At 42.6% G+C, this 27,804-nt stretch overlaps 1 protein-coding gene across 2 annotated transcripts in view; it reads left to right on the top strand.

Moving 5' to 3' along the window:
- The first annotated feature begins 12,034 nt into the window (after positions 1-12,034).
- slco3a1a (solute carrier organic anion transporter family member 3A1a) overlaps positions 12,035-27,804 on the top strand; it is a 48,180-nt gene continuing 32,410 nt past the window's right edge. For both annotated transcript variants that reach the window (XM_080438699.1, XM_080438698.1), the window contains exons 1-2: positions 12,035-12,754; positions 21,113-21,575. In XM_080438699.1, coding sequence (XP_080294825.1) covers positions 12,590-12,754; positions 21,113-21,575 — 628 coding nt within the window. In that variant the 5' untranslated portion in view covers positions 12,035-12,589. The remainder of the gene's footprint in view (positions 12,755-21,112; positions 21,576-27,804) is intronic.

Here is a 27,804-nt window from a genome sequence, read left to right as displayed (position 1 = left end):
GTATCATTATGTTTTTTTTTAAAAATCATTATGACAGAACCGCATTGGTTGTTGCAGCAGGGAAACGGTGGCCACCTCTCTCCATGCTTTAAGGAGGTTGAGATGCCGGTAGAGCTGTGCTGCCCTGCCCTGGTCCGAGTGCACCACTTAATAGTTCTCGTGTGACCATGAAGGGCCCTTGCCACTAGACGAGTAATTTGGAGATAGAGGATAGAAACTACACGTGAAAGTGAAATCTTGCGTTGAAACAGTTTTCATCTCCTAGTCTTAGTCAGCCGCTCTATCGTACAGGCACTGCTGCACGAGGCACTGACATGGGAAGGTCAAATCCTGAGGGGGAAATCCTCCAGGGGAGCATCCCCTCTCCCCCCCCTTTCCCTGAAGGCCGTTGCCTAGCCGGGCAAGTCAGGGAAACAAGAGTTGACTGACTCCTCTCTCCCCGCCTGCTACCAGTGCTGACCACACCCCACTGCCACAAGCCCCTTTTTCCTCTGAACGGGTGTCAAATCCCACCCAGTGGATAATTCCATCCAGCTCACACAAGGCTTAGCTTTACGTCCCCCTTTAAGTACAGGATGGCGACATTTGATTTATGAGTCTATTGCTCCTATAGTGGTGACTTCTTCCTGAGGGATAACAGGAAGCCTTTAATTAGAGGGATTATCAGCCTGATGAAGTTCTAATTTAGGGAAGTGTCCTTGATCCATTTTGAAGAAATGTAAAAGCTTTCTATATCCCTCCTAATCGTTTTATCTATACCACCGCAGCACCAATCTGATGTTTGATTATGGTGGCCATACGATAAAGTGATAATGATAAGTGAAACTGACTGAAAATATGAAATGTGGCTGAAGGGAAGTTTGTCTTTTTCTTTTTTCCTCCATTAGCAGCAAGTTATTTCTGAAGAAACATTCAAGTCAATCTGCATGGTGCTGTATAACTTTGAAGATCATTGTTTTGAAAGAACGTGATAAGGAGAGTTTACTTCACCAGTTTTTGGTAATCTGTTGCAGCTTTGCACTCAAGCTCGACATTTGTGAATTTTGTATCTTCAACAGTGAAGCCAACTGTGGAATTGCGCAAGTATTGAGCATATGTTGACGAGGCAGTGTGCAATCAACATATTTCAATTTCTACGTAATGTAAACGGTGAGGTACTCGCATAAGCCCCCCTAGGGTTTCTTACCTCACCGTCACAACAACTAATACTGTAAACTTTCCCTATGGAAAGAACTATCATGTTATGCGTATGTATATAACTGTTGTGCAAATCAAATAAATCAAATCAAATAATGTAAAATCAAATTAAAGTTACTTTTTCATCAGTAGCAAATGCATCAGAATCAGAATCAGCTGTATTGTCACATCACAGGTTTACAGACGTAAAAAAGTGGGTGAAATTAGTTTTCGTGCATAGTTCCCATTGTATCGTTACTTATTTCCATAGAAAAAAAGAAAGGGAAGAAGAAGAGGGGGGGGGCAAGGGGGAAAGGAGAACAAACAAGAGAACAAAAAAAACAAACAAGTTATCTACATAATGTTTACACATGGTACCTGAGATAAGATATAAAGGTGCGTGAGCATAGCAGCAGATGCTATACTGTCCATGATATACTTATGGACGTTAGTTAAGGTGCTAGAAAAAACACACAAAAGACAAAAGTCAGTGCGTTGTACATGGGATTAAGGTGCAAAATGTCAGTGCATGTCGACCGCATAATCCACATAAGGTAGACTGACACTGGTATAATCCACAAGTAGGTCCATGAGGAAGAGCAAAGAAAGAAAAGTCAAGTCACTTGTCCTGCTTTACATTTGCATGCTTTTGTACGTAAGGGTCGGGAATGTTGGTTAACCATTTTATAGTTCATCATCTGAAGGTGGCGAAAGCATGTTCACAATGCGTCGGGATGAGACGCATTGTGAACATTGTGAGCTTTCACCACCTTCACATGATGTAGATGGGCTGTTTTTGCAATTCTTTGAAGATTCTTGCAATGTTTTGAACATTTCTAAAACTCTTTATGACATGCCCAAAATACGGACGTCTGTTTGAAAGTGGTTAAAATCACCTTTATTGTTAAAACACAGCCGGAGAAGAAATGGATCCAGTCACCACGTTGAAAGAGTTGTGCCCACAACCTACTGACTTGTCATACTGTATTTGGATATTCACTTGCACAGTTAGCACAAGTAGGTACTATTCTTATATGCCATTCATTGCCAAAACATTGTCTGTGGTGAGTGAGGGGGGGCATTGCATATTAGTGATGAATTAAATATATTTTCCTGTGCCCTGGGAAAGTTTGTATTAGTGGTAATTTAGAGAGGATTTGCCCTGACAGTGAATCTGTGATTTTCATCACAGATTGAGAATGAGTCGGAAAGTATGACTTTAAGAGTAGTCACGGGGATACAAGGACAGGGATACAGTATATTTTCCAGTTCAACTTGCTGGGATAAAACGAAGCTCACATGGGTGTGAAATGGATTTTATGAGTCGACAAGGTTAGCTTGCCAGTTTCAATGTCTTGATGACATCAGAGAGACAGTCAGTCAGAGATTATTTTGGACCATGGTTCACTCCCTTTGGGAGTTATCTATCTACACCAAATAAATAGGAGGAAATAGCCGAGGAAACAAGTGAGTGTCAACAGCTGAAATGTTCTATGAACAGCTCCCCTGGGCTAACTCTGTTGACATGAGCATTGTCTGTGATCTGGCTCATCTTGTAACTTAAGACTTTATGAGCAGCTTTTCCCCATGCCAAACCATTCTGTAGTAGGCCTACAGGCAGCCCAACTGGCCTTTCTGGTTTCAGTGCTTTGCATTTTGTTTTCTTTCTCATTTTAAATGCAAGGTGAGCTCACTGTCACCTCTCCATGTCATTCCAATAAAGAAGGTTGGGCCTGCGTCTAGAAGGCACAGTTCTCTAACCACAAAGCCGTGACTCTGTGCCAATGCATTTTGTTCACCAACTTTATGGCATTGTACAACAATACTCTTGGGTGGAGCAGTGGATGCTGTAAAACCAAGGTGGCTTTGACTATGGCCTGACATCAGAGGTGCCAGATAAGAGTCGGGCAAGAGCATTTGGAGCAAAGCTGAGTGAATAGAATGCTCTCCATCACCATGGGACAAGGTTGCATCTGGAAATACTAACACTCTTATCCCATAGCTTTATTTAACCATGGGAAAAGCCAGAGCACATTGCTTCATATGTGCTATGTTTGAAACACTCTCCCCAGCAGACGATATAGGCTATTTTAAAATCACTTGCTGCCACTCTATTGATACCAGTGTAAAAATAGATGGCAAGAGCTCCAGCAATGCAATGGTTTGAAAACAGAACAGACTGACATACTATTTTTAGACAGGCCACGGTCACACAGCAAAAAGTGCTTGCTGACATTTTTAGTCCCATTGAAGCTGCAAATGCCATTTGACTGTCCGTAGAATCTTGCAGTATTAATGTGCCCTTAGGAACTGCAATCCTGCCAGAAGAAAAGACACATCTGTATCTATCTTCAGTTTTGGCCACTGTGCAGTATACAGTAATTGCTTATGACCCGAATGTGGCGTCAGATATTCATAAGCATTGATTCTGATCACACATCAGCTTTCCTATTATGTTGTATGCTTTGTATGTTTTATGCTGTAGCAAAGAATGGATACATTGTGATCTCTGACTGAGTGACATACCACTCAAAACCATTTAGAAAGCATTAGTTCATCAAAATCAAGCCATATGTAAATACCTAAAATCTAATTAACCAGAGATTGCTCTTAATCATAAGATTAGAGTGGTTGTAGAGTATAAAAATGTCTCAGGTTGGCACAAAGACAACTAGAAAAGTGTGCTACTCGGAGTGCAGATCTCTGCCAGGCCGGGTTTGCTACCTACAGTAGAGCCCTCAGACGTTGGAAGTCAATCATAGCCAATTGGAATGGAATATGCAAAATCTGCCTGTTATTGCACCATCATGAGGCCGATTTGAAAATTTGGGTCAGAGGTTCTTCCTTCGCCTACTGCGAGTGTGCGTGCAAAGTTTCATGCTGATCGGTCCAGCAGTGTCCAAGATTCGCTGTTCGCAGTCAGAATAACGGACAGACAGACGAACAGACGGATGGACAGACTCAACGAGTCACGGGACCGAAAACATAATCTCCGGCCTTCGGCCGTCCGGCCTGACGGACATAATAATGTTGCAGTTATGGCTGCAGAGTGGTTCATCCACTTGAAGATTTCTGCATTGTCAATGAGGCAGGTTAGCGCTGTGCGTGTGCGAGCTTTGACATACTGAGAGGCCTCAAGGTAAAATTCCAGCTCAGTGGTAGAGCGCTTGATGATGTAGCGCCTGAAGCCAGATTGGCCAGGCATCTGTCTGACAGACACCAAATAGAAGGGGAAGCTGCATGCCATTGCCTGAACATGCAATGGAATTCACAAAGAGCACATTTACAGTATATACTGTACTGTATCTGCTTTAGCCCTTAGATTGAAAGAACGTACAATCTTTTATTTGTTTCTATAATGCACGCACGTGGTACAGTACCTACCTATCCATTTAATTTATTAATATGAGCCTGATTGAATGGTGTATTGATTGTTCTAAGGCTATGTCGTTCCGTCCACCACTTTGGTCCCAAACAACATATCTTTAAAGTTACTGGCTGGATTGGCATGGAATTGTCAGTGCTCCTTTATGAATGATTTTGGTGACCGATATGGCCTTGGTGTTAAGTTTAAGTTTCAAGTAAAGAGCAACATGGACTCTAGGGGCTGCTAGTACAGCATTTAGCCTTGCTGTATTCAATTTCCATCACCGTTCACAAGATATGGTGAACATAGGACTGTATAGTCTGTGTTATTGCCATACACCAATAAGTAATTCCAGACTCATTGCAATGTCTAGGAAGTCAAAACAGGTATTGTAGTTGTACTACTGTAGCATGGACCATAGCAACACTATCAGAACACATGCCGTGCATGTAAGTGCTGTTCGTTCCTTTTTGGAGTGTCAAAGTCCATTAAGGTGACTGTTGCTTTCTTTCTACTGTATGCATACTTGCACACTATCTTAATTATGAATGTGCAGTGGCTGTCAAACTGCTGAGACCTATCAGCCTGCTCTTATCTAATGGCAGGTTGTCAGCCATGTGTTCGTTTGTGCCACCATGGTAACCACACACACAAATTCCAACATGACATGTGCATGGCAAACATCTGGCTTCTTATCTATCTCTGTATTGCTGCTAATTCCGCTCACTGTGATTATTTGTGAAATAACTGATCTCAGAGCTATAGAGCAATCTGTGCATTAAGATATTTAATAGAGAAATGGATGTTAGTTTCATCATTCTCATTTGCAGGTTCTACTCCTGGCCCTACTCTAATGCTGTAGCAGTTGCCATGGAGATAACTCCTAGAGTGCATGGACAGTAGCATACAGAGTCAGACATACTTTTTTTCTGTGCTTGAGGACACTGTTTAAACACTCAGCATACTATAACATTTCCTGAATTTAGCATGCATCTCACGTACAGTATTATTACTAGTATAGCTACTAAGCTTTCAGACATGAAAAAGTCTCACATACTAATTTGGCACACTAAATAGTATGATATGTGATTTCGGACAGGCAGAGGCAGACAGACAGATACAGAGATCTCTGTAGGAGCATAAAAGGGACAGACAGACAGACAGACAGGTACAGTACAACGGCTATTGCATAACTGGGTGGGGCATGCATTCCCAACTTGCACTAGCCTAGTGCTAATATGGAGTGTGTTGTCTAACCTCAATGTGTCGTCATGGCATCAGGTGCAAACAAATCAGTCAGCTCCATATATGGCCACAAAAGGGGCAAGAACCGCCGATCCTACCAATAGGCCCATATATGGCCATGGCAATATATATATGCTATGGGCATATGCTAATGACATCAGGGATATATGGGCATAAAAGGGACACAGGTAGACGGGTACAACGGGTACTCTGACGAAGCCCCCGACACTATGACTCAGACATATCGGTCGGATCGGTATAACGTAGGGGTGAGGAACTCTAGGTTTCTCTAGTATAACATAATCTCTCTTGATTTATGTAATATGGTTTTCCACCTATACTTTGTATCCTTACAAAGCAATGATGTAGATCAGTGGTTCTCAAAGTGGAATCCAGGGACACCCAGGGGTCCTTGAGAGGGTTCCAGAGGGTCCGTTGCAAAATGAAGAACAGTTTGATTTCACTATTACTTCACTGGCTAGAAGTAATAGTGAGGTTTCTCAGTGAGAAAATGTATAAGAATGACTATTCATGATCAAAGGTTTTCACTCTCACCAGCTATCTCCCCACCTACAGTATAGATATAGACAGAACTCTGTATTAATTTAATCTAAGAACAAAAATCTTCTCTTATGGGGGCTCCTAACACAAATATCTTTTCAAATAGGAGTCCACAGCCTAACCTCTGATTTAGATCGGAACACTTTAAAAAGTAGTAGTTCAAACAGACAATTCTTGGATTGAAATACAAAATATTTATTGAGCATAAATATATTTGAGCATAACGTGTACCGAATTTAGCGTCTTGAATCAGTCCCTGTAAGGGTGAACATTTTTATAAAAAATGAAAAATAATCTTTAAGAGATTTTCTTTTTTACTGAAAGGGAAACAAATAGAGGAAATGTCTGCTGTATTGTTTTCATACTGTACCTGTTTTTTCTTCCTGCGTTTCCTCTCATTTCCTAATGATTCCCAGCAGAAGGGTTGGGCTTCTGTTCAGGCCGTTTGTTTCAAAGAAGCTGTTGCTCATTTGAAGAACTTAAATGCAAAAGTGAAAACACTTTCACCATTTTAGCACCACTCATAAAACACTCTGCAACCTCACTGCTTTCTAAACTCTGAATTTTGCCCCATCCATAATGCATAATGCCTTGTATAAGTACCCGTGCTGAATATTTAATATTTTTCTCAAAATGCTACTAAGCAATAAGTGGAAGGGTACATCCAGTTTCACAGTCATGGATGGAAATCTATGTGACAGACTCCAGAACATTTCATGACATGTCCTGAAACACAGTTCTTGTGATTATTTTAGTACAAATGTATAACTATCCCAACATTTTGTCGCTCACTTTGTTTTCAGATATGTCACACAGGTAAGCTGACATAAGCAGGATGCTTTTTTGTACTTTTTACCCCCCTTTTCTCCCCAATTTAGTCGTTATGCCAATTGATTCCTCCCCAGTCCCACACACATTTCTGTGTGTTGTCACTGTGTGATGTCACTGCTGTTGTAACCTACTGGCTCACCTGCCAGAGAGGAGCCCCCACCGGGAGGACATAGAGCCTTCGTCCCACTCCTCCCGCCCAACACTCCCCCCGCTGACAGGTGCCACCCCAGCCCGTAGGAGTATGTGTAGTGAGTGAGTGACAAATATCACCCTCCCCGTCCGCCGGTTTCCGTACCCCCGAACACGAATCAATTGTGTTCGTATGGATGCTCAACAAAGCTGGATGCAGCACGGTGGATTCGAACCCCCAGACTCCACAGTGGTGGACAGCTACTTTACCACAGCGCCACCTGAGCGCCCGTACGAACAGGATCCCCAAATCACATGGCTTGTCCTTTGCCTGCAGCATGCTGTTTTTTGGACTTTTCTTTTTGACCCGGATCTATTGCTGTGTCTTGAGAATTAGGGCAGAGCTAATGAGAGTTACCCATCTCAGCCAAAAACATAGGCCTACAAATTGGGCGCCAACCCCATGCAACATTTAATACTAGAGTTTTATTCATGTCAATTCGAGGTGTTATGTTAAGATTGTCACATTCCATCTTAGATTACAATATCAGGTGTTTCTGGTTGCTACGAGACTGTAGACATGTTGTTGACGGACAGTTTTTACTACTAGAGGTTTGGGCCGCTACGTGGCCCTCACATCTAGAGTTCTGGCCGCTATACGCAACCCTCACACCTACGTCGCACTGCCGATCCGACCGTATGGCTGAGTCATAGTGTCGGAGTACCCGTTGTATCTGTCTGTCTGTGTCCCTTTTGTGCCCATATATGGAGAAGGAGATGTCTGTTTCTGTCTGTCTACATGAGTCCCTTTTATGGCCATGGAGATCCCTGATGTCATCACTATATGCCCATATATTTGAATGCTCATATATGGGCATGTTGTTTGAATCGGCGGTCCTGGACAACTGGATATCAGAGCTACTCGACAGCGGGCACCACACTCCCTCGAGTCCTGGCCGCTGTGTGTGCCAAGTTTGAAGTCGGTCGGCCTCATATATGGGCAATGGGCATAGTGGTCGGATCTGTGGCTCTGGACAACCGGATCTCTGTATCTGTCGGTACTTGTCCCTTTTATGCCCATATATGGAGATCGCTGATGTCATCAGTATATGCCCATATATGGGCATGCCCCCTTTTGTGCCCATATATAGACGAATCCACAGGCGCGCTGCCTGTAGCTGCCTGTAGGCGGCCATTGCTGCGGTGTCGCGTCCGCAGAGCGTTGACACCGCAGCAATGGCTGCGCGCAGGGCAGCGCTCCTTGGATTCGTGTATATATACAGTATATAGAGCGGACTGATTTGTTTGCGCCTGATACCATGACGACACATTGAGGTTAGAAAACACACTCCATATTTGGGCGTAGCTGCATTGGGAACTCTTTATATGGTTATGGATGAGTCATAGTGACATGAGCGTGATGACGTAGTCCGCCGGCCGGCCAGCCGGTCGGTCCTCCCTTAAGCCAATTTTAATATACTAGAGTTAATAATTACCCCCCCCCACTCCCAACCTGTCAGCCCTTATTGACACTGACATCATTTGCAGAGTACAGACCATGGCACACAAACCCTGCCACCCGTCTGGGCATAATCTAACAGATGGTATTGTGATATTGTGATCTTGTCTTGACTATACACTGTTCTTTAGATTACCTGTTTTGAGTGTTTAATTGCATACACACCATGAAAACAAATGTCCTCTGTGGGCATTAAGGAATGTATCTGAATCTGAATCTGAATCTAATCCAGACATTTCTGACTCAATATAACCAATAACAGGAAATTTCTGCTGTATTGTTTGCATCCCTGCTTTTTCCTCCTGCTTTTCAGCCAATTTCCTAATGATTCCCAGAAGAAGGGTTGGGCTTCAATTCCATGCTCCAACCCTTTCAAATCCTATAAATAACTGAGACTTCAGAGGATAGAACAGTTATACTCTGTATTAGATGTTTCCATTCATAGACTACATTCCTGGCGTAGGTCTGATCCATTTCCACCCACCAACTTGTTCAACGTGATTCATGCCTAAACAAGTCTACAGTATGTATGTACAGTAGTAGTAAGTGCATACAGACACAGGCACACATTTTCACATTCAGACCATATAGATTCAGACATACAAACCCAGCGAAAGGCACTTCTCCTATCAGTTGCTTGGATGTGGTCCATATCCCAGGCAGTGCACTCGGCAGTTGACCTTCACCTCTCATTTGTTTTAAATGAGTGACTTTTTCCTCTGAAATGTCCTAATCTGTCAGTTTGGTAACTGAATATGCTGCATTTTGATTAGACTGGGTTAATCCTTAATCTGTGTTTGGCTATAAAATGAAAAAATGCTGGTTATAAAATCACTTATTATGTATCTCCAGCATATTAAAGCAGAATTGAAGCACCACATTTTCTAATAGTCTAGGCAAGGCTGTAGTCATTAGCTATGGGCAGGGGCAAATAACATATTTTTTCTTGTCAGCTCAATAATGTAGGTGGAGAAAGAGGGAAGTCGTGAGTGAGGAGAGAACGACAGAGACATACAATTTATAACCTTTGCTGACTCCTTTTCTAAAGGTTGGAGAATTATTATTCAGGAATGGAATGCACTTGAAGCACTAGAGCTGCCGCTATAGAATAATAACCAACCATATTCATTCACAAGCACGCACGTGTGCACTCGCACACAGACACACACCTGTAAATGTGTAAGTCAACAGTACAGCTTTGCACCATCAGTCTTTGCTTCAAACAAACATTTTGAAACCAACACTTGATTAGATTTACATTTACTCATAACCTCCCAGATAGGTTTGGATATTTAAATAAAACCTTTTCAGTTTTGTCACACATAATATGTCACTTCCTTCAGATGTTCAATGTAGCACGTAAACAAGTGTACTTGATTGGAGATTCTTACCCAAACTGTGTCCTTTTTATGCTCATATATGGAGTTCCATGATGTCATCAGTACTGTATATGCCCATAGGCCTATATGGCCATCTATGGTCCGATCGGCGGTTCTGGACAACTAACAGTATATGTCTATGGGCAGGGCAGGAAGGGTTTGGCCTTCTGCCCTTCAAAAAAAATTATATGCCCTGGCCCCTGAGGCTACAGTGGCCTTGATGCCCTGTCCTATGCTGCCCCAGCTGATTTCACATTTCTCTCCTCTGTCTCTTTCTTGTAGTCTTCACAGACTACATCCTGCTTCTGTAGAACAGGACGTGAACCATTTGTGGTCAGAGAAGGACACGTACCCCTGAACTAGGCCCTTACAAGAGCGTAGAATTGCCAAAAAGGAAATTAAAAGGATGATCAAAAATAGCTACATCTAATGTCATCTGCTGAGGTGCAAATGCAACTCAGACAGTCTATGTGACTTCTGAGACACTGCGTACGTGACTGAACAGAACGAAAAAAGAAGGGGAAAAAAAGAACAGACATAAGTGTTAGCCTACTTGAACACTAGGTCCTACCTATAAGTAACATTTAAGCTGATACATTATCTTTGTGGGGTTTACTCTCCTGATTGGATAAACATTTTCAGTATCCTGAAAATGTTCTGTTAACTAAAGAGCTGGAGTGATGGAACAACAAGACTGTACTTAATTACTTTAACTTTTTTAACATAGCATTTTTTCAAAAACGTAGTGCCTTTAATGTCGCAAACATTATTAGAAAAAAAACGGCTGGAAAGGAGCTAAATACAGCTACAGATAGGTATACGAGTATTGCTGGCTTATGCATGTTTGTGCGTGTCATCCATCTTCATAGACTTTTCACATCATAATCATAATCATCATCAGCAGCAGCAGCATAATAATAATAATCATCATGATCGTCATCGGTATTCTTGGTTTTGTTTATGAAGAAGTACTCTCATAATGTATTGGCATCATTTAATTAGGCCCATCAAGGCAAAGGTAAATCGCATAGACTTTTTTGGTGCATGCTGCTGCACTGCACAGCGCCACAAGCCACTGTCTAGTGAAGTCTATATCCCATAGCCTAAAGAGACTTCCGCTCTGTGACTGGGTAGTTGGTTGTCAGGGCAACCGCGGATGCAAGGAGACAAAACATTTTGTTCAAATCAAATGTGTAGAAAATATAGATGTATGTAATAATATTACCAATAATTACAGGAATAATTAACTGGTTAGTCAACATAATCTAGCTCTAGTTTAAATTCATTAGGATCATTTTGTTACATTAACCACTTTAACCCTACAGCATCCTCAAGAACTTTACAGACAAAAACGTGAGGCATTGTGAGCTTGTAGATCGGCTATTTTTGGCGAAGAAATGGGGAAAAAGAGCAGACTAAGTACAGAGTGAAAGGTCAAGTTTTCTAAGTATTTACGTTTTAAGTGGTTAGATGTCTAAAAAATACACATAACATGAATCTAACATAGCCTACACTGATGATAGTGCTGTCAAACAAGTCTTATGGAGCTATCTATGAAATCTGTGAAAAGGTTTAATCCGCAACAGAATTGTATACAATATAGTGGGGGTCCCTGCTTCATCTCTCTCTCAGAGAGGGGGTCCTTGGCCTGAAAAACGTTGAAGACCCCTGCATTATGGAGTTTACGCAGACAGACAGTCGTTGCTTGACAACCAACCAGCCAATCCCTGGCGCCGCTGCTCATCAAACCACCCCCCCGGGCAATGGGAGCTAAACCCCTACCTTATCGAAGAGAAATCTGGAGCTCACACACTAGGCAGTCGTTCACACACACAGTGTGCGTGTACAACCATTGCCCCATGGCGGTGCAGAGCAGTGGCGCCGTGGCGAGAAGCGTCTCCTCGGAATAATCGGGAATTTGAGCTAGAATCAACCATCTACCAAGGGGAAAAGGCCGGGTTAAAAAAATAATGCGTTTTGACAGAAAATCCGGCGCCTGTCATGATTCACTCGTGCCTTTGAGATTGAGGAGAAGAAGAACATCGTCAGGGAGTCTACTAACATCGTCAGGGAGTTCACACGTCCCTGTGCGTCGACGAGGGACGAGCAATGTTTATTCTTTCCAAGTCGTAGTTTGTCATATGTAAAAAAAAAAGAGGGAAAAAGAGGGTGTGACGGACAAAATACCAGCGACAGCGATAGAAGCGACGCCAAGGGCACCCGATCGATGCAGTCTGCGGGGAGGAGAGAGCCGCGGTAACACTGACTGTCTTCCAGCAGCCGGCCGGGTCATCATCTTCTCTCTGGAGGAGGTTTTTTTTTTTCGCAGCAGTGCTTCATTCAATCTGAAGTGCTGGAGCAGCAGCAGCAGCAGCTGCAAGGATGCAGGTGAAGAAGCACCGGGACTCGGACAACAGGAGCAGCGGAGACAACATACTGCAGCCCGATGACCCCCACAACAAGAAGTCATGCTTCTCCAACATCAAGATATTCCTGATAGCGGAATGCGCGCTGATGTTGGCACAGGGCACGGTGGGAGCATACCTGGTGAGTAGATTATTACATACTAGACTGGCTGGGGGGAAGGGGGGGGGGGTGCAGACTAGAGTCTGCAGACCCAAGTGGGCTGTATAGGCAACTGCTCGCGAGACGTCGTTTTTTTTTTTAATAAATCAAGTGGTGGGTAATGATCATTACATACATACATACATACATACATACATACATGAAATGATCACTTCCCCCTTAGAAAGGTGATCACCCCCCCCCCTTCCCTCTTTACCCCCCTCCCTTTTCCCCCCTACTCTGTACATATAGGGTTTTATATTTGTGATGATGATATTGATTTTTTTTTGTGTTATTTGTATGCTATGTCGATGAATTGCATACGTAGGACCTCAATGGAAACAAGTCCACTAGGGACTTTTTTTTGTGTAAATCCTTTTAGACCCAAGTGTATGACGTGCTGTTTGCATTTCTGTCTAATAAAGTATTCAATCAATCAATCAATCAATATAGCCTACAATGCAAAGTCATACGCAGCTTTATTGGATTTGGATTCTGCTTGCATGATAGTTGCTTGATGCACTACAGTAGCCTAATCAAAGTACTGTCAAACGTGACACAGACACAGACAGTACAGTATGTGTGACATAATGACATAAGTAACCGGCTAGGTGGGCTTGTTGTGCTGCTGCCTGCTTCTATACGGCTATGCTATGGCCTGGCTCTCCCCAATCCAACAGACAGCAGAGCTGTTCTATCGTTTGAATGAATGGCCCATTCTAATGTAATTACACGTGCAGTGATTCTGCAGCCTGCCTGCCATTAGCATCATTTGAACATTATTTATTTATTTATTTTTTACTGCGGTATTATAGACCAACAATGAACGGGTAACCTAGATGCTGCATGCATGGTATTGGTGTTGAAGTAGTAAAATGATAATAATTATAGGCTAATAATTATAATAGATAATAATAGTTACGTGCCATGTTGCCTTTTGGAAGAAGTAGTCTATTGTAATTTAAGGTTGTTTATTTAATGTTAACATAGGAATATAGCCTACTGAAATGAAATGTGTGAATATTTACAGTAGCATATCCATAATATAAAAGGTGAAAGCACAAGATAGGCTACATATACAAGTGTAGCCTAAACATGTATTGTACTAAAACATGTCCAACATTTTGGAGATCAAGTTCATGCCACCTTTTATATAGGCCAATTTAATAGTTATACAGTGTTAACCATCACCAAGGTCAAGGGACCATACATTGCAATTTATAATGAAGAATTTAAGACTTTATCATTCTATTATAATTCCTTCCATTGTTTTATTCTTTTCAAGTTAGTTTTTCTGTATTAGCTGCAAGAATCATTGTCAATGACACGTCTGATGAACATGTCATTATTGATACAAAACATTTTGTCCCTTAGTAGCCTGCGTTTATGGATCGTATCTTAATAACCATTAGTACAACAATGCATGCAGTCAAACATACAATTAATACATTCATATCTTTTTTATAAATTAATTTGAAAGTCTCCTCATATTTATATGCACAATTTCAGGAACAACCCTCAATATGACTTTTTACAGTTCAAGTTACAACTCATGCAAAACTTCTTTGTTGTTCTGGTTTATTTGTTCTGTGACTGTTAACTTTCTAAGAAACATTTTCTTAGAGACTTTCTGTCTACATTTCTGTCTCCATCAAATAGCCTGAAGTGAAATGTTGCAATACTTGGAATGCCCAACACTATCCATTCTGTATGGAGCCTCAAGCTCTACCTTGCACATTACATTGAGAGAGGCAGGGCTGCCAGGGCAGCATTTTACAGTCAGAATGTCATCCTGCTGGAAGAGAGACTTGTTCGTGAGAATCTATCATTTATGTCTTGTACACAGAAAAGGGACAGCAGCTGTGTTGTTCATAGCAACCCTCCAATTTTGGCCACCTGCTCAAACATGGCAATTTGAAAAAGTAAACCCGGGGCATGAGGTGAGGATTGCAAAATGATGGCCTTGGGTGTGAGAGGAACAACACGATTTACCTTGGACAAACACATGAGGCTATTTGTTATGCTTTATTATCGTAAACACAACAGTGTTACCGTCAATGGAGCTGAAGCTGCCGCGCTACATGAGCTATTGTTGTATCCATGATTGGATTGATGGGACTTACAGTAAGAGTGTGCAGGCCGTTAAGGGCCAAAACCCAAGTGCCACGGGGCGTGCTCTCCATTAGTGGCTTACAGCAGCACAACTTACTCATCTTAGCAACACAACAATCTTGTTGTTCTTGTTATTACTGGAAATGTAGTCGAATTGCCCTCAGAAGAACCAGTTTAACCCGATTCTACAAATGTCTTCTAAATCCCAACAGTATTCTGAAAAACATATGTTACTATATCAGAGGTGCTCAAACTTTTTCATGTCAAGGACCCCCAAAATTATATGTATTTGTCTGCCGACCCCCATCTCACAATATTTTGTTCCAGGGACCCCCAGAAGCAAAGATTTTAGTTAAAAATGTTCGCTTTAAAAGAATATATATTCAATGATTTGCACACATTTTCACGATTTTTCAAAATGAGCAGATCTACAAGCTCGTAGCGCGGCACTCGGTGCCGCGCTATGAGCTTGTATATCTGCTATTTTTGAATAGCCAAAGTGTAAAATAATGCTTTTTTAGCTCAAATAAATAAAAAGTGACACAGATGCGTTCCAGGTCTTAATGGTTTAATGCATGGCATTGTTGATTGAGTGCTGATTTGCGTTGTGTAATGTAAAAAGGGTCTTTCTTCATAAGCACTCTCACAGTTAAGATTAACACAGAGGCAAAATCCTCTGTGTTAATTTAACCACTTCCCAAATTCTGGGCATGTCATAATAGGTGAACATTTAGCAAGAATAGTCAAACATTCCACGAAATTAGCATAAAAAAAAATATATATATATATATATTTTTTTTTTTCTGCCTTTATTGATAGTAGTATAGTGAAGATAGGACAGGAAACAGGGAGAGAGAGAGAGGAGAGTGACACGCAGCAAAGGTTGTTACAATGGGATTCGAACCTGTGACGTGCTGTTTCGCAACTTTTCGCATTTCGCATATTTCGCATATTGCCTCATATTTCACAACTTTCCGCATATTTTGCAACTTCCCGCAATTTTAGCCCGCATAATAAAGGATTTTTGCCCGCGTTTTTCTGGAGGGTCTAATATAGGGTGTAAAGGTCCTTACACACGGGGCGATTTTTTTCATGTGAATAATACGTTTTTTTTAAAAACCTTATAAAGTCAATGCAAGCTTCCACACCAGTTTCGCGGAGCGAAAAAAGCGTCTTTTAATTATTCGGAACGAGTCCGAATTTTGCGTATATTCGCCGGTGTGTAACCGCCTTTAGTGGTTAACTCTTGTGAGTGTACAAATGGAACCACAGGTACATTTGTTTAGATTTGTACACTCTCAAGAGTTAAATAACACTGAGGATTTTCTGTGTATTTGCTAATGGGTGTTTAAATGATAATGTGCGTTTATGTTTTCCATTCCACTACACATTAACCTTTAATTCAAATACATTTCTTTCAACTTTTGTACATTTGTCATAGAAACTGAATTAGCATTTACACATTTCTTATAAGTCCAGGCTAATGCACAGTACAATCCTCACTGTTAATTAAACTCTTATGAAAGTGTAAACTCTAAGAATGTTTACAATTTCGGAATTAGATTAACACAGGACTTTGTACTGGGGCAATGTATAGTGACGTGGACTTTGTGTCTCACAGAACACTACTTAACAGCTAAATCTTTGTTTTATTCATCCACTATTGTCCCTCAGAGAACTATCTTATTCTTTGACTGTCACGGTGTGACTATCAGATTATAAGCCCTTGCACAAAGCAGGAAAGAACCTGAGGTGGATGTGGACTTTTGTTTGGAAAAAGTCTGTATTTATATCTCAGGAAACTGGAGTTCAATGTGCTTATACAGGAGGCATGCTCCTGTTTACAGAAAGTATTTTGGAATGTATTTCGATTGCCAGTGAAGGTGGTCTTATCTTGAGGCCACACATTGTTAATGAAAACAACTGGAAAAAATATTTTACTGGTTACGTAAGCACGCAGTAAATCTAACAGTTGAGAAAGTATTTTCTCAAATGACTGTTTAGACCTGGATGGGTTCGTATTGGCAGTGGCACCGGTTTAATCTAACTGTACTTGCCTGTATAAGTCTGTAAAGCTTGCATTCTCTTATTGTGTTGTAGTCTTCTGCTGTTTAGACTAAAAAACTATGTGATTACAATCTGGATAGGCCAAAAATCTGATCTGGGCTGCCGGTCTAAACATAGCCTAAGACAGTGGTTCTCAAATCTTTTCATGTCAAGGACCCCCCAAATAATGTATTATTTTGGCCACAGACCCCCATCTGAAAATATTTTGTGGCGGGGAGCCGGGGGGACCCCCATACATATAAGTTTTGTGTGGAAAATATTTTCAAAATATTCAAAATAGTTAAGATAGAGCTTGTAGATGGATATTTAGCTTGTAGATATAAAAAAAAACATTCTATAGGGTTAAAGTGGTCAAACTGATTCTAATGAAATATTAACTAATTTAGCTGGGGAACCCCCTCAAGGACCCCTGGGGGTCCTCGAACCGCTCTTTGAGAACCACTGGCCTAAGAGCAGAGGTACAAACATGCTTAATGTGGGAAAAGGGGGCTTGGCCCCCACAAATTAATTACACCGCTGAGCTGAGAGAAGTAGCTGACTACTGTGCGTCACACTGTCTGAGACCTGGGATAATGGAATTGGATCGGATTGGGTGGTAGCTCCCATCCCTCTACTGTACTTTGGTGCACTCTTCAACAGCGAGTGTTATGCCTATAATTTATGCTTCATCGCGTGCCAAAATAGCCAATCTACAAGCTCACGATGCGTCGCATCCGCATTGCGAATCTGCTATTTAAGTATAAATCATGCTTTAGGTTTAGGGGCCGGTCGCTCTGGGGCGGCGCGGCGGTAAAGTAGCTGCCCCACCACTGCGGAGTCTAAGGGTTCGAATCCACTGCGGTGCGTGTTTGTCGAGCGTATATACTATATACACAGTTGGCCCGTGTTCAGCGGAGGGAAGCCGGGCAGGGAGGGTGATATTTGTCACTCACTGCACATACTGTACTCCTACGGGCTGGGGTGGCACCTGTCAGCGGGGAGTGTTGGGTGGGAGGAGTAGGACGACGGCTCTCTACGTCCTCCCGGTGGGGGCTCCTCACTGTCAGGTGAGCCAGTAGGTTAAAACGGCAGTGGCGACAGACAGAAATGTGTGGGGAGAAATCAATTGGCACTATAACTAAATTGGGGGGGAAAAGGGGTAAAAAGCAACAAACAAACGAAAAGAGTTGGGGCCAGTGTTTGAAACGGGACACTTAAGTTCTGAACTTCAATCTGTTCTTCTCCTAGTGGCTGTTTGATAGATGATGAAACATTGTAACTATGAGTATCAATTTTCTCAAAAAATAATTATATTCTCAATATTAATATCAAAATGTTAACCACTTGAACCCTAGCATCCCTATTCTGGGGGAGAACATTCTGCAAAAACAGCCGATCTGCAAGCTTACAAACACATGTAGATCCTCTACTTTCAGTGAATACATTTGGTGTAGAGGAAAATACTGCTAGAGGATCTGGTAGGCCTTGGGGGACTCTGCTCAATGAAGTATATACAGTAGGGTTTAATGTTTTCACTTGTTTGTAAATTGTTCCTCATTTTCTGCTCTGTGTTTTATTAGTTGCATGTTTTTTTGCTCCAAACAGAAGGGTTGCTAGGTAAAGATGCACCCTACCTACCCCTCGATGCGCTGGCAGTCTGTGTTCTAGTCGGAAGTAAAAAAGTTCTGTGCACAATTTGCAAACTGTCGCCTGACAGCACATTGTTGTGCGCATGCGTCAGAGGAGATCACATGTAATAACTCTGCAGTAGTCTGCAGAAGCCTGCGGCACTCAGGGGCACGGAAGCTACTACAGTAAGGCAGCATCTTGACCAAAACAAAAACAAACAACAAGACAGAGCATTGTTGCGCAGCGCTAGTCGTAGACGAGACGTAGTAATGCTTTGCTTTGGAGTTGATCGGTATAGGAGTTGAGAGTTGAGAATATGGTATCTAGTTCAAAAGTGACGGGCAATGTCTCTGGCTTATCTAGGCGTGCTCGCGCACCAGAGGCAGACGAGATGTAAAAAAAACAAGCTAACGAGCCAATCAGGGTGCTCTACGGAGCCTTTACCCCCCTCTCTCCCCCCTCTTCACCACCCCGCGGCTCTAGCTGTCGGAACCCGACCGAGCATGTTCGGCCGGCGTTCGACGCTATCCTACAAGTCCCGACCCGACGACACGGCAACATCTACAACAGATTTTCGGCTGCAGACGCTTTCCAACGCCTTCCGCGGGACATCTTACCCTACCGGGTAGGGCCAAGTGGTAGGGTGAGAAGGGGGGGGTGGCCCTTAGTCTCTGCACAGAGCTCAAGCCTTAGTATGGTGTCAACCGGTTGCTTATGGTTGGCATTTGTTCTGAGGATGGTAGGGATATGAGAGGGTTTCAAGGCCAACTCTCCATGGTTCCAGGAATGTTTGGACTGCGAAGCCACATTGTCTACAGGAGATGCTGCTGTAGAAGCTTGGATTGAACTCTCTTTCTTTTCCCCCTCTTGCATGGATGTTTGATTAATAGCATTATTGAATAAAAAATAAAAATAAAGTACTGCCGAATGAAGTCATTTGCATACAAAACCTCTAAACATTCCGTGAGTCGGCATAATCAATCTCCCATTCGCTTTCTGCTGAGCGACTCAAGATTTAACATTTTGATGACAATGGCATTTGTGAGATGGGAGACAGAAATGGGATAAAGCTCAAAGGTGCATTCAAAACTGTGGATTCACAAATGCACAGATACCCTTTTTTATGACCAATCACCTCACTATAAGACCCACCATTATCACAAACGTATGTAGTCGTAAAAAAAAAAACATGTTTTTATTTATGTCCTATAAATCCGTGTCTGTCATGGGGGTCCGTGGTAATCAGTACATGGGCTCTGTGTCTCCAGAGGATCCCACATTAACAGACCTCAGTTAGAGTGGGATCCTATGGGGACTTGGGGAGACACAAAACCCCCCCACGCCCCGAGGTACCATGGGTATCTGGGGGGCTCCTGGGGTAGGCAGCTCAAAACAAGAGTCAGTAGCAACAGCAGATGTTCAGCATTGGCAGAGATTTGTCATATGTTTCATAAGCGAAACCCTCTTGTGCATGTTCCTTACAAATGGGGCACCATTTAAAAGGCCAATAAACAGGTTTTCCAACGGTATAAAAGTTATTGCCAAAAGCATTGTTACAACAGAGAAATAATCTACCACACACACATTTCTGAACTTTTTGTTTCATGTAAAAAATATACAATATCAAAGCAGTAACGCAGAAAAGTAGTAAACTGCACAAAAAACGCGGCACAGTGCCTACAAAACACGTCCTGTCTGATCGGGGCCCAAGCCAACCAACCAAGCCCAACATAGCCTGGTGGGAATTGCCAGGGTAATGGTCATGGAAAATAGTCATGCCCTTCCCAGGGCAGTTTGGGAATTGGGACTGATCTGAAAATAGTATGAGAATTGTTCAAATGTGACATTGTGGTTCACATGGGGCAGCAGTTTGTTCCCAGATATCATATCACACACGACACACGTCACATGTTTAATCACGTCTAACTATAGCTGATCACCATCCGGAACACCCAAATGAGGTGATATAGTATTCGTGTTCTCCGTTTAAGTCAGAAGTTGTGGTGCCCCCACCTATTTCAAAGAACGGAACAGGAAAAAGAGAGTGCTTGCGGTAGGCAGTTCAGTAAAGAGCTGTGGGAGTAAATGTCGCAGTGCCTTGGTTAATCAGAAACAGAGCAGTGGATCCTGAAGGGGAATGCCTCTTGGCAGGGTGGAGGTTTTAACTCGACCACAATGTGGAACATTTGAATAGCGCTGTGAGTCAGTATGTTCCAAAGGAAGAAAAAAAAAGTGAGGGCTTGTTCTCAATATTGTGGTATTTTCATGCAATGTGAAGCTCATCTCCTCAGGTCGAAACTTATTCACATCATGCCACCAGATGTGAAATTCCATTTGTGAGGAAAAAAACGAAAAGTTATACTTTACCTTACCTTACTTTACCTGCAGTGTGTAAAAGTTCATTATTTAACTGATTCTAAAATGAAGGGAAATCTTTGGGTTTCTGTGCCCTGTTTTCTCTTGGTTTTGCATCTCTTGGTTGCACTTTCACTCCATTGAACATCCCATGACCCCGAATAACTGCATCATTATTGTTTTGTTTTTTTCTTCTAGGTGAGCGTTCTGACCACCCTGGAGCGAAGGTTCAACCTCAAGAGTGCCGACATCGGGGTGATCGCCAGCAGCTTTGAGATCGGTAACCTGGCTCTCATCCTGTTTGTCAGTTACTTCGGGGCCAAAGCCCATCGGCCGCGGCTGATTGGCTGCGGGGGCATCGTCATGGCCCTCGGCGCCCTCCTCTCGGCTCTGCCGGAGTTCCTAACGAAGCAGTATGAGTATACGGAGATCATGTGGCGGACTGAGTCTCTGAGCCGCGATGTCTGCTCCAACACCAGCAGCCAAGCGGCGCAGCAGGCAGAGAACAAACTTTGTGCCAACAAGGCCAACACCAACATGATGTACCTCCTGCTTATTGGAGCCCAGGTACTGCTGGGGATCGGGGCCACCCCGGTACAGCCCCTGGGCGTGTCTTACATCGACGATCATGTGAAGAAGAAAGACTCGTCACTCTATATAGGTGAGCATTTCATTACAGGCCAGATAAAGTATGAAAAATAAAAAAGCCAAGGCAAATAGATGGCTATCACACTGGCATTTAACCCATTAAGACCTGGAACGCATCTGTGTCATTTATTGATTTGAGCTAAAAAGCGTTATTTTACACTTTGGCTATTCAAAAATAGCAGATCTACAAGCTCATAGCGAGCTTGTAGATCTGCTATTTTTTGAAAAATCGTGAAAATGTGTGCAAATCTTTGAATATATATATATTCTTCTCCCTGGAACAAAATATTTTGAGATGGGGGTCAGCGGCCAAATAAATTTTGGGGGTCCTTGACATGAAAAGGTTTGAGCACCACTGATATAGAAAGCATACGTTTTTCAGAATACTGTTGGGATTTAGAAGACATTTGTAGAATCGGCTTCAGGTCTTAATGGGTTAGAAATCGATTTGTTACAGCACACTTATCTCCTAAGGTAGTTGCAACAAACAGAAACATCACAGCCATGGATGTGCATCGAAATCCTCAGTGTTCATTTAACTCTGGACCCATTTGGGTGCATTACACTCTTAAAGTGTTTACACACTGAGAGCGTTTATATCGTGCGATTAATTCACATAAACTGAAACTGCTGTTTTGACATGAGGACATCCACACAGAACATGAATGTAACGAGGTGATAAAGCAATGCAATAACTTTTCAAAGCGAGGTCTTTTTACCGCGAATAAGCATCAACCTGTATGAAAAAGGCAAAACCAAATGAATAGTTTGATATGAAATATTTGTATATTTCGTCAAACTCCGAGTTACCGGTCTATTTGGATCAATCTGATTCTTTATACTCTCCGAGTTAAATTAACACTGCAGATTTTACTGCGTTTTTATGCTGTCCATTCACTGCCAGCAGGTGCAGTGCATGCCGCCCAGCCTTTGTGTCAATACTGTGTGTGTGTGTGTGTGTGTGTGTGTGTGTGTGTGTATGGGGTGCTCTTGTATTGTAATTGTACAGTACTCTGCTTCCCTTTGTCTCCACACTTTTTGTCCATGTGACTGCCAGGTGAGCAGATCTAGCAGCTTTTTAATCTCCATTACGATGCTTCTGTTGGCAAGCGGGATAGATAGGGGTTAAATATCTCTACTCCCCTCAATCCCCTCTCAAAGGCAAGATGCTGCTGATGTGGCTTTTCAGGGCTTAAAGGTGCATTCAAAGCACTTTCTGGCCAGATTCAAATATTATACTGTGATTGCTGGGGATATGTCTATGGTTTGCTGTCGTTGGCTGAATCTTGGAGCCTCTTTTGATATTTATATCCCATTTTGTAAGTAGTTCTACTAAATCACTTGGATCAGCTACAGTGGTTCTCCTTCGCTTCATCCACAAATGTCGCATGAAGGCTTAATTTCTTCCAAAACATCAAACTACACCCCTGTAAGAGAATTACCGTGCCATTAAGCCACACACCATATGCATAACATTACGTGATAGAAACTTGCTTTGAAGATCTGTCGTCAAGGTGACACAAGGATCATATCCAACGCATAAATGGCTTGTGCAGCCTTTATTCTTCCTTCCATTTTTCTTGTTAACGAGAGGGCTGTTACCCGGGAAGCAAGCCTCAGCCACAATTCCATATAATAGCTTTGCTTGTGTGTGTCTGTGGGGAACCTGGCTGCAATTTGTTGTCCAAACCATAGTGCACCTGCCTTTTGATGGGAAGAGACAAGGTGTGTCAGACAGTGTTGTGTGCGCTGTCCGATTGCAGTGCATAAATAGACAATGAGTACAGAGACAGATTAAAGCCTTATACTTATACAGTAGGTACACAGTAGGTATGTTGTATGGCTGCATTGCAATGCTTGCCAAAATGTTCAATGCCGAAGCAACGCAAAGTATACGTTTAATTTAACACACATACATACACACACACACCCCCCCACACACACACACACACACACACACACACACACACACACACACACACACACACACACACACACACACACACATAGCTTTTGAGTTTTGATTCACATTTCACACAGCTACATACAGCATGGCTGTCAGTTGTCAGTCAAATACAGATGTGACCTGGCGACAAAGTCAGCGGTGTTGTTGTCTTATTATCACAGGGCCAAATCTGATCGCTTTTAAAATATTTTTTTATTTTTAAGCTACAACAGCACGCTCCGCTTTGCATAAACCTTTGGCACCACCCACCACGGTGGCTTGTAAATCGTGTACAGTAGAATGCTGACTCGCGCCGATTGAAGTTTGGCAAGGGGGGGAGATTTGGTCCTGTCCTCCTCTGATAAGCTACAAGGAGAGAGCTAGAGGAACAAACAACCGGTGAGGAGTGACAAACAATGTGGTATTGAGTTGTGCTCAGCTGATCGTTCTAATCCCCATGCTGCAGGCGTGTCATGTGCCCACTGCGGCCATGAATGGAGTAGATTGTCTGAATTTCTGTAAGATTTCTTTTCACTCCGACCGATAATGTATTCTGATTATTCGTCCCTGCGCAACACACACCCGGTTCCACATTGTTGCAGCTTTGGGGCCAAGTTGTGTTTGTGCAAGCGTGGTCAATTGTTTGCTTGTTTCCTGTTTCCAGCTTTCTCTTAGGTCTGCAGGGCATGACACCGGGTTTTATTTCCATTCATTATTCATGTAAAAGAAAACAATGCTGAAAATAAGGAGGTGTTATCGTTTTGATTTGGCACTGATCTTAACCAAAGTCGGGCTAAACCCTGCATCATTATGGGTATTTCGAAAGGCCCATGATATATTAAAGTTATTATCACAGTGATTTTTGCCCCCAGAGACCATGATCCTCCTTTAGATGCCCTACAGCCTAGAAAGCTCTTCTCATTTCCATCTCTGTTTATATTCGTCAGATGATTGGAGAGGGCTTGACAGGGAATGCTGACTTGTTGGAAGAGGCATAGTAAGAAAGAAATGAGAGAGGGGATGACTGGCAGAATCAGAATGGGTGAAATTGAACCGTAGCACATGATACTCAGGAAAGGGAGAAGACAGACGTGAAGACGAACGTGTTAAGGAAAGCTTCCTCTGCGATGTGTCACTATGAGCCATCTCCTACTGTGACATTGCCGGATTATGACTGCGGCGCTACTGTACGTGTTGCTCGAAGCATGAATATTCAGCCACAGCTCAGAGGAACACTTATGCACAGCGTTTTGGGAGCCCAGGTTTTTGAAGTGAAGACACGGTTTATTTTAATTAAATGGGTGATGGTATCGTGTCGTTTTTTGGGAGATCAAAGTGGAGATCAAAAACATCAGCATTGCTTTCCCATTACAATTCTTGTCCTGGGAATAGTTGATGTCGCCTCCCCCCCTTATATATATATTATATTGTAGCAAGATGTTGGCTGCTGCTGCTGATGTCAGTGTATATTTCCCCCCCAGCCAAGTGTTATTGTTATAATTAGTCAGTGAGCTAAATGTGCAGGTAATGGGCGCATGACATCAGAGGAGGCATGGCCCGCCCTGTTACAGTATTGTGTGGTGAGAGAGAGAGCAGGAGAGCCTTGGAGAAGAGCCATAATTACAGAGTAGGGCAGGAATGCCAACCAGCCAGCCAAGAGAGGTGGGCTGGAGTGGCCATGCATACCACACACAGCACTGTGAAAAACAACTCACTTCTTCTCCACATAGTAGAATTCTTAGTCTTAATTTAACTCTGTACATTTTGCCATACATGTCTGTACACTCTGCTATACATGTCTGTACACTCTCAGAGTTTACAAATGGATAAATGAATACCGAGGAGTTTACTGTGCAGAGGCCCAGGGGCTGTATCTGTCTGCCTCTGTCTCCGCCGATTTATTGAGCATGCATGTACAGTATCACCAGACGCGCCTTGCTGCTGTTTAAACAGTAGGAAGACAGGTTTAAACAGTGTCTTTTTCAACCCGCGTCCTCTTCGCGTGTGAAGACATTTTGTAGAAACGATTTCCACGTACCATATGTTTATATTACAGAACAATGTAATTGACATGTTCTGCATGTTTTGACTTTTGTGTGAAATTTGTTCATGTTTTTAGCAGTAGATATTTAGATCTCCTGTACGCAAAGTCGCGTGTTTACTAGAAATAGGCTAAAATGTCATGATCATTTATCACCATCAGCAATGCTTCATACTGAAAGCAATGCCAGATTTAAGCAACACAACTGCATGCGATCATGTTGTTTTGATGTGTTTCCTACGTCTAGACGTAGGCACTAGGCAGTCGTGTAGGGCCAAAGGAAACAAACCATTGGTGAGTTTGCGTCAACAGGATTTCCACGCCCACTCCCAGTTCGTGACCTTTCAAATAGCCAAAAGCTAAATATGTCCCCTTCCCACAGGGCCCGGGCTTGCAAAAAAATATACTGCACAGGACATGCATGCACAGAGCAGAGCTTTAGAAGTGACGTCGCACACGTACGGTAGAAATCCCGCCCCCGCTAGTCTCAGCAAGTCCCATGGCCTTGGGCCTCCAGCGTTTTGAAAGATCAATAGAGACGTCATTTAGGCCTAGAGTATGGTATACACTATACAGTCTTCACCATGTACATACATTTCTGACGGAAGGGATTTTTGGGAATACATAAGCTTTTCCAAAGCAGCTCACTTTATTTAACCCATTAACACATCCACCGCCAGAGGTTAATCTCATAATGTACTCACCAGTGCCAAGGTGTTTTTGTTGTTTTTTTGTTTTTTTCATGTCGCCATAGATCTTGTTAAAATCCTTAAGATTGAGCCGTGAACGGTCTGTTTACATCCGCGAGATCTCCCTGTATCTCCCAGTGAAGACCGCGTGTCAAACGGACTTCCATGACTGTAGTTAGAGCGGATTACGTTAAACAGTGAAATGCGAGGAGAAAAAACTACAGGAAGAGAATTGAGTTTCAGTTTCGTCTGTAGAATGGGAGCGGGCGTGATCGTCGAAACCGGATCCCAAATAATTCTATTTCCTGTCATCAAACCGGAAACGGAAGTGGATCAAAAAAATTCCGAAAGTGCACCCGGACCGCGCATGCGCGAAAAGACCGCAGCCCGTAGGACTACGGGCTCGGCGCTTAACCGTTGGATTTAACGGCCCGTAGAACTACGGGCCCGGCGGTAAAGGTGTTAAAGACCTGGAACGCATCTGTGTCACTTTTTGATTTGAGCTAAAAAGCATTATTTTACACTTTGGCTAATCAAAAACAGCAGATATATAAGCTCATAGCGCGGCACCGAGTGCCGGGCTACGAGCTTGTAGATCTGCAATTTTTGAAAAATCTTGAAAATGTGTGCGAATCTTTGAATATATATTGTTTTAAAGTGAACATTTTTAACTCAAATCTTTGCTTCTGGGGGTCCCTGGAACAACATATTTTGAGATGGGGGTCGGCGGACAAATACATTTTCATCATTTTGGGGGTCATTGACATGAAAAAGTTTGAGCACCACTGATATAGAAACATACGTTATAAATACTGTTGGGATTTAGAAGACATTTGTAGAATCGGCTTCAGGTCTTAATGGGTTAACCACTTTCAACCTGGTGTCCCTATTTTGGGTCATGTCATTATAGGCGACCATTTATTGAAAACTTTCGAAAATGGCAAAACAACAAGCTACGAGCTTGGAGATTTTCGCCGTGCAACACAGTTGTACAAAAAAGTATAAAATAGGGCTTAAGTGATTAAAGGCCAAAAAAAACAGACACACCTCTGTTGGTGTTGTACACTCTTTGAGGCCTAGCCGTACCAATGACAGCTGTCTCAGGCCTCAATAAAGCAGCAGCTCTGAAGAATGCACTGTCTGTTCCAGGCGATGGAGTGCCATAGAGTTTCACTGGCCAATACAAAGCAGCAGCTGACACACACACTCGCGCAGGCATTTGCATTTGCACATACGCATATGCTAGCACGCATACACTTATGCACGCACACTTACACTGACACAATCCATTCCACCCATGCAAAAGCGCACACACACACACACACACACACACACGCACACACATTATTGCAAAGTGTACAGCCAAAGTAGGAATGACAGGCTCGCTGTGGAAAAACAAAGATACTTCTTCTCATTGTGGGCTGGAAGATAAGTGCCCATAGAGAATTAAAAGACTCTAATGTGGCTTTCACTTATTTATTGTTTTAGGATCTAAACAATATGATGTCACAGTAAAATAAATTATTCAGAGATTCTGCAACGTACGGTGTAACCTAGCGTCTGAAGA

Source organism: Gymnoscopelus braueri (assembly GCF_963280865.1).
Source record: "Gymnoscopelus braueri genome assembly, chromosome: 9".
In the NCBI taxonomy this organism is placed as follows: Eukaryota; Metazoa; Chordata; class Actinopteri; order Myctophiformes; family Myctophidae; genus Gymnoscopelus; species Gymnoscopelus braueri.
The sequence above is the reverse complement of the archived record's forward strand: the minus strand, read 5'-3'. Positions and strand labels throughout refer to the sequence as shown.